Source organism: Callorhinus ursinus, unplaced genomic scaffold (genome assembly GCF_003265705.2).
Source record: "Callorhinus ursinus isolate GAN/ISIS: 27379988/994484 unplaced genomic scaffold, GSC_fseal_2.0 scaffold14, whole genome shotgun sequence".
NCBI lineage: Eukaryota > Metazoa > Chordata > Mammalia > Carnivora > Otariidae > Callorhinus > Callorhinus ursinus.
Window position 1 is genome coordinate 8,358,111 of NW_027397076.1, and position 7,977 is coordinate 8,366,087.

The 7,977-nt window shown below is 38.9% G+C and overlaps 1 protein-coding gene and 1 pseudogene across 1 annotated transcript in view; one reads left to right on the forward strand and one right to left on the reverse strand.

The window, feature by feature from the left end:
• The window catches only part of MYBPC1 (myosin binding protein C1), a gene marked incomplete at its 5' end in the record, with an annotated part of 55,335 nt that extends 52,643 nt beyond the window's left edge, over positions 1-2,692 (reverse strand). Inside the window, 3 exons of the mRNA XM_073900878.1 lie at positions 232-349; positions 685-833; positions 2,551-2,692. Coding sequence (XP_073756979.1) covers positions 232-349; positions 685-833; positions 2,551-2,692 — 409 coding nt within the window. The remainder of the gene's footprint in view (positions 1-231; positions 350-684; positions 834-2,550) is intronic.
• Positions 2,693-5,378: 2,686 nt separating this feature from the next.
• On the forward strand, positions 5,379-5,771 carry LOC112831993 (large ribosomal subunit protein eL33 pseudogene; annotated as a pseudogene).
• Positions 5,772-7,977: the final 2,206 nt, after the last annotated feature.

Here is a 7,977-nt window from a genome sequence, read left to right on the forward strand (position 1 = left end):
CCTCTCATGTGCTCTCTCTCTCTCATTCTGTCTCAAATAAATAAAATCTTTAAAAAAAAAAAAAAACAATTTAACTCAGCAGGCTTCCTGAGGCTACCACAATCAGAAACACCCAGTTTGAAAGAAAACTTTATTTTCAAAATCTCATAGTATTAAATGCCTTCTTCTCCTCTATCCCCTCACACACCATGAAAAAAAGCCGCATCTATCCAGACAAGAAGACTCTCTTACCGTGTACTTCAAGATCAAATGTGCAGCTGTCAAACTTATCCTTATAGGTGACCTCACACCTGTAGTTTCCTGCATAGTTCTCTTTGGCCTTAATGATCTGCATCTCGAATGTGTACATCTGCAATGAAACGCATCAGGCGCATTTCAGCCCCACCTTGCCGACAGAAAGAAGCTATCACATTTTGATGATTTTCAAAATTCCTCAGCATTGGCTTAAATTTGTGTCTATATCTGGGCATTCCAGCCCAGCTTTCTCAGCATAGGAGGGGTCAATGTGCTTCTCAGCTCCTGGGCACAGCAGGGCAACCATGCTTGAGTGTAGACACCAGGAATGGTAATTCTAGAGAGTTTTCTGGGACTGAAATCTCTCAAAGCTGAACCTGAAAATGACCTTTTCTCCACACAGAAGAAACGATCTAGCCAAGCCCCTGTGCCAGGAGTTAAGGGCCATACCCGAGTTTGCCTTTCGAAGGTTTCCTTCAGCTGGAGGTGCTTGCCAGCTTTGCTGGCCAGGTCCATCCATTTCCCTTTGAACCATTTGATGGTGGGTTTTCTAAGAAGATCTTCAGCCTTGACTTTGGCTATAAAGGTGATATTTTCACCTAGAAAAAGCACAAGTGATACAGACTGTGGCTTAAAAATTGCTATTTGTTTTGAAAGGAGTTACAGAGGATTACACTGTATAGACTATGATGTGCCTGGTGCCCCTGGAGTTGTGCCCTGAATTTTTTATGCATGTCCTAGGAGTCCTTAGGATACTCCAGCTTGTTCTGCTTTTGAAGTTTATGAGGCAGAAAAGGAGAAACGGGTTAATCAGTGGAAATAGTTTCTGTTTGACTTTGTCATATATATATGAAATAAAAATAGGAAGCCTCACAAATGTATGGATTTTTTTCTATCCTTATTAGGTAGGATGATGGGAAGTCTAGACTTACATGACTAACTATGATTAAATGAAACTAATCTTTTTGAAATCAACCTGCCTATCTGTTTGTATTGACTGACTGGACCCTAAGGACACCAAAACTCTAGCCCAGCACTTTGGTGTCTTCCAGAAACACAAGGGAGCAAATATTTCCATCTACCTGCAGTGTGCTTCTATATTCTAGACCTGAAAGAATAATTTTAGAATATAGTCAGTCAGCTTTGTGCTCATTTGTTCTGATCACAATATTTTCCTTATAAAAATTTATTTCACAGGGTACCTGGTTGGTTGGTTAAGCATCTGCCTTTGGCTCAGGTCATGATCCCAGGGTCCTGGGATAGAGCCCCCCCCCCAATAGGCTCCCTGCTCAGCGGGGAGCCTGCTCCTCCCGCTCCCTCTGCTGCTCCCCCTACTTGTGCTCTCTCTGTGTCAGATAAATAAATAAACTTTTTTAAAAAAATTTATTTCACCAAAATTCCTGGACCCCCAAGTCCTCTCTAACTTACCACCCTGTTTATATCCTTCATGGCACTTGGCTTTTGTGATTATCTGTTTGTTTAATTTCTTGTTTTCTTCTCCTCCCATTAAGACGGTAAGTTCTGAATGCTCACAGGCTATACTCAGTGTTCAGCACAGTGCCTAAAATAGGGTGTGTAATCAATATTTTTTTAATTAGTAGCTCCAAAGTTGAACCCCTGTCCCGCTAGTTTCCTCTGAGATACTACACGTTATTATACAGTGTGTACACAGATTTGTAATCATCTTATGGAATGAGCATGTCATAATGACAGCAAACACTGCCTCAGAGCTTTAAGATATGCCAGGTGCTGTTCAAAGTACTTCACAGGTAGGATCCCAATTTTACAGATGAAGAAACTGATTTGAACTCAATCTGGCTCCAGGGTCCAGGCATTCAACTACTATGTACTAAGGGTTCCTGAAGTGATAGCTGTCACTCTCCTTTTCAGGTTTTAAAAAGCAGGATTTAGTATGTAAATACAGTAGAATAGTATTCAGCCATAAAAAAGAATGAGGTACCAACTCATGCTACAGCTTGGAGGGACCTCGAAAACATTATGCTAAGGGAAAGGAGCCAGACTCAAAAGTCATATATTGTGTGATTCCATTTATACCAAATATACAGAATAGGGAAATCCATAGAAACAAAGCAGATTAGTGATTGCCAGGGGTTGGGGGGGGAGAGTGGGGAGTAATGGTGTAGGGGGGTACATGGTTCCTGTTTGGGGTGATGAAAATGTTTGGGGACTGGATAGAGGTGGCGGTTGCACATCACTAATAACCACTGGTTGTTCACTTTAAATTGGTAAAGTTTATGCAATGTGAATTTCACTTCCATTTAAAAAGAAAAGCAAGACTTAATGCGTGGCACTCACCAACTTTCACTGATCCTGTTTGAGGCTTTTCCACGAACAGGGTGGACAGCTGGGAATTGGCATTCTGCTTGTCTTGTTCCTCCGCAGCAGGTGATTCACCAAGAGACCATTCTAATGAGCAGAAGGGAGGAAAAGGATCATTTCAGGACCAAGTTCTTCTTAGGCAGACTTACCTGGGTTTGTTGTTCTCGTCAACGCTGAAGCTTTCCTTTGTCTAATAAACCTGGATAAATATAACATCATTCTCTCCATCCATCTCCCCTGCAGCCATCAGTAGAGAGTGACAGATTCCCACTCTTATAGGGATGCCTCTTTCATGACAGGATAAAGAACATTTTCTATTCCTAGAAATAGTAGAACTTTCCACGTAGATTGTTACTCTGTGTTTGTTGCCAGCCATGGTTTCTTTGTTTCCCCATTCTGTCTGTCCCTTAACAGATAAACAAGGTGGGAAGTATATTAAGGCAGTACAATGTCATATTAGGTAAATGACTATAGCGTGCCACATCTATACAACAACAGAACTGGAAAAGACTAAAGGAATAAGTCAGTTTGCTGATCAACTGGGAAGGGTCAGACAGCCAAACCTGGCCTGGTATTTCTAGATTCCTTGCTGTTATATAATTGGATGATTCCATTAGGGTTGTATAAATAAGGCCATAGTTCGACAATTAAGTAACAGATCATGACCTGCAGGCACAAATTTCAAGAATACTAGGTGCATCCTGCAAGAGGGGAGAAACAGAAAAAGAAAAGTCAACTCTTTGAGGCTTTCCCGTGAAGAGAGTGAAGCTGAAAGTGAAGTTTATTTTCATTGTCTAGGCTGCCTCCAGGTGCTTAGCTGGTATTAATCAGCAGTCAACTTCATTGAGGAGGGCAGGAGAGAGAACTGTAGACATTCCCTCTGTCTCCAAGAGCTAAATGTAGAGAAGTTCAGTTTCAGCCACTTAGTAACTGGGAAAAAAATGCATGGGTGCCAGCTCTCTGTTAATGTTTCTTGAAAAGAAGGAAAATACATTTAGTTATTTTAGTTTTATGTATCAATCATACTATCCATGGAGATCATCATTTTCATAATGAAGTTATACAATGTAGTCACATGATTATGTGTGAGCGGGGGAAGGGTTGGGGTATGTGTATATCTGTGAAATTCAGAGTAACAATGAATTGTGGCCACTTGTATTTGTAACACCAGGGCAGGAGCTTGTATTGTTTTTCCTTTTTATACCTACAAGTACCTGCAAAAGTGCCTGGCCCATAAGGCCCACAGTAGGATTGTACTAGGCCTAAACATGAATTTGTTGAATGAATTGTAGTGATTGCTGACAAGAATTTGGAGGCTTTTAGAAAATGTAATAAAGTTCTATGGAAATGTGAATTATTCTCTAACTTTAGCACATCCCCAAAGTGGAGATTTTCAGTTTCTTAATCTCTGTGTATTTGCTAATGTTAAAAAAGATAGTTATAATGACCACAAATCTGTGGTATATATGGTTAAGTTCCTGTATTTGTGTGTGTGTCATGCAAAATTAATTATTTCTCAATACATTAGTTTTCTTGTAAGAGGATACATAATGAAAGAGTGCTAAAAAAAAAAAAAAGCTACAAACCGAATAAAACAAAGATTAGAATCAAAACAGCTTCAAGAAATGAGGTCATTAGTGACTATATTAGGATAGGGTCAGGATGCCTTACTCCAGGCGAGTGCTCACCTGAATCTTTTCTTTCGAGGGCCCGACTACCCATACCTGAAAGGAAAGCGTGATTTGGATGATACAAGGGCAAGGAGTGAAAATGGAAAGCTGACTTCAACCTTCCTGGATTCCCCCAAACCCCGTCTCCCCTCATAATGGGGAGAAAGAACTAGAGTCAGCTTGGGTGGAAAATCAGTAGAGCTTCAACTCTGAAAGCATCTATAAAAAGTATGTGTCTTGGGCGCCTGAGTGGCTCAGTTGGTTAAGCGACTGCCTTCGGCTCAGGTCATGATCCTGGAGTCCCGCGATCGAGTCCCGCATCGGGCTCCCTGCTTGGCGGGGAGTCTGTTTCTCCCTCTGACCCTCTTCCCTCTCGTGCTCTCTATCTCCCATTCTCTCTATCTCAAATAAATAAATAAAATCTTTAAAAAAAAAAGTATGTGTCTTATTTAAGAAACAATAATAAAGTAAAAGAAGTCAAATGTCTAAAGAACAGGGGATAATGGCATATAGCTAGAAATAGAAGACAAACATTTTTGTCCCTAAAATTTATATCCAAGATTTACTAATCTTATTTATTTCACAAAGAAATTCTCCTTTTGTTAAAAAAAAAAAATCACCGTTAAAGCCAAGGTTTTCCCTCCTGGCAGGGGCAAAACCTGGTGCCCCTGTTCTGCACACTGTCTTATCAAGTTTCTCTGCCTTTTCTTTTTCTTTACTGTCAGTTAACAATAATTACAATGTGGGGGTAAGGGGTTGGACTCATCCTAACCTGGAGGCAGGGCACTAGGCGGGGAGGCTTCCTCTTCATCTGAAACAAGAAATAGGAATAAAAAGTCAAGAAGAAAAGGACTTTGTCCTGAGTAGCCTGCAAAAAGAGAAAGCTGAAAAAGAAGAGAACACACAAAACACTTTGAACTGATAAGTAAGCCTTAGAAGACTCGGTACCTGAAAGATTAAACTCAATATTTCAGACCAAAGAGAAAAATAAGTAAGTAAATGGGTGAGAGAATAGAGAAATCCAATGAAAGTGTAGATTGAGAAATGAAACTCTGTGCAAATGTCTCACGTAACTGTACATTAGGAAAAAAATTAATGCTAAAAACCAAACCTTGCTTTTTCTGCCATCTTGGAGTCTGTGGAGGCCTGCTGGGAACAGGACTCCTATAACGCCAAATAATGTCTGGAAGGCTGTGGTCCAAGGCCATTTTTGCAGGCTATAAGCGGGGTCTCCGGAACCAGAGGGAGCACACAGCTCTTCTTAAAATCGAAGGTGTTTATGCTCGAGATGAAACGGAATTCTATCTAGGCAAGAGATGTGCTTATGTGTACAAAGCAAAGAACAACACAGTGACTCCTGGTGGCAAACCAAACAAAACCAGAGTAATCTGGGGAAAAGTAACTCGAGCTCATGGAAACAGTGGCACGGTTTGTGCCAAATTCCAAAGCAACCTTCCTGCTAAAGCCATTGGCCACAGAATCCGTGTGATGCTGTACCCCTCGAGGATTTAAATTTAATGAAAAGTAAATAAAGGTGTAGATTTGTTCTCTTGTAAAAAAAAAAAAACCCTTGACAAAGCCGTCAATAGAGGTGTTTTCAAGTTCTTATTTTGCAACTAAAGTCAATGTCAGATATAATTCATATACCACAGTCATTTGGACATAGACATAAAAAAGCATAAATGAATGAGAACTCATTCTCCCCTGCCCCTGAAAACCTTGTGATTAATTCCCCTTTTTATATTTAGGAGACAAAAAGCAACGTTGACTACATTAACTAAGATAAATAAATTTGTCATACTTGCTAAATTTACCAATACTTATTTTAGGAAATTTGAGAGCATTTTCCCATGATTATATTGGTGTTGGCCAATGCTGTATACTTTTTTAATCTTTATGAATGCAGGTTTGTAAAATTCAAAATATGCCTTATAGTATTTATGTGCAGAGGAACCGAATATTCTCTGTTTCCAAAATGTCTGAATTTCAAAGTGTCTTTACAATTTTAGATGCTTAAATAGGCATTTGGTGTTATCTGAATCTCTGCCCCTCATTTCCCAAAGCATAAAAATTAATCTTTGTACTTAAAATACTAGAATAGTTGTGAATTTCAAAGCACAAACCTATATGACTATATAAAATAGGATACAGAAAACATACGCACACAGCTGTTAATTTTAAAGTGCTTTAAAAAATTCCCAAGAGTTAAAATAGCACATTTTTATATAATCTATTAGAATAGTTACTACAAAGATTATTTACTAGCCTGAAGTTTCTTTTCTAAAAATGCCACCCAGGAATATGTTTTATTACTTTTTAACAAAATAACGAATGTAACATGTAAAGAAATTTAATGTCATATCTATGAAATCCAAGAGGGGATTCACTGAACACTGTGAGATTTAGGATTCTTCAGAGGAAATTCTCTGGGGTCAAGGAAGCTTGGAAAATGCTAAACTAAATAAAGTTAAATGCATGTATCTTGCTGTATTGTATGGGTGTGCCCTTACTGAAGGGAATCACGAAGACTGCCTTGTGCTAATGGGCACTGACACTGAGGGGTAGAGACAAAAAATGATCCAGCAGTTAGCCTTTCCCAAACTTTGTTCATTTTTCAATCCTTTTCTCCTGGAACATCCACTAACATTCCACAAAACTGTGCATTTAGGGAAGTATAGGTATATCTGAGCTATTCCAGAACCCTGTTAAATAATCACAATTTTGGGCACCTGGGTGGCTCAGATGGTTAAGCATCTGCCTTCGGCTCAGGTCATGATCCTGGGGTCCTGGGATCTAGTCCTGCATTGGGCTCTCTGCTCCTTGGGGGGCCTGCTTCTCCCTCTGCCTCTCTCTCTCTATCTCTCATGAACAAATAAAATCTTTAAAAAAAAAATCACAATTTTACATAACCAAAAATAAAATATCTTGAGATTTTTCTATATTATTTGCCATGCATTTAATTCAGTGTTTAATATTTTATTCTTGTAACCTATCCAGAGGCTTTTATTTACTGAAATATGTAAAGAATCTTGATTTAAAGTCCTGTCAAAATTCTTGAAAATGAAGTTTTAAACCTCAAGCAAATCCTAAAAAGGAGCTTCTTTATTATATGTAAAGTAGAAGCTAGAACCATTTTGAGTCAAATGATCACTTCATTTTAGGCAGGTTTTGTGGTTGCTTGTTTGCTTTGTGCTCTGCACATAGTGAATTAATGGTTTGGAATGCAAAATGACTGAGAAAAGAGTATTTACATACTTTCATAAGACTCATATGAAAGGAGAATCCACTTGTTGGGCAAAAATTTGATAGGTGAGTAGTTTCAAAGTCCACTAAATGATGGAGGAAGGTGGGCAGGGGGATGGGCTAGATGGGAGTTGGGCATTAAGGAGAGCACTTATTGTGATGAGCACTGGGTGTTAGATGGAAGTGATGAATCACTAAATCCTGCTCTTCAAACCAGTATTACCCTATATGTTAACTAACTAGAATTTAAATAAAAACTCAAAACAAACAAAAAAAAACTTTTGGAGGGACATGCCCAATTATTTTAGACTATTAATGCACCACATATTAAAGCAGTGCTTCAAGGTATCATGAAATGATACTCTGGATGATCCAAATTACTTCCAAACAGCAATTACTTCTCAACTGGCGATTCATTGTGCATACATTTTCAAATATACTGAAGTGCTAGAAAATATAATTGGCCAGGGGCAAAGTTTTTGATTCCCTT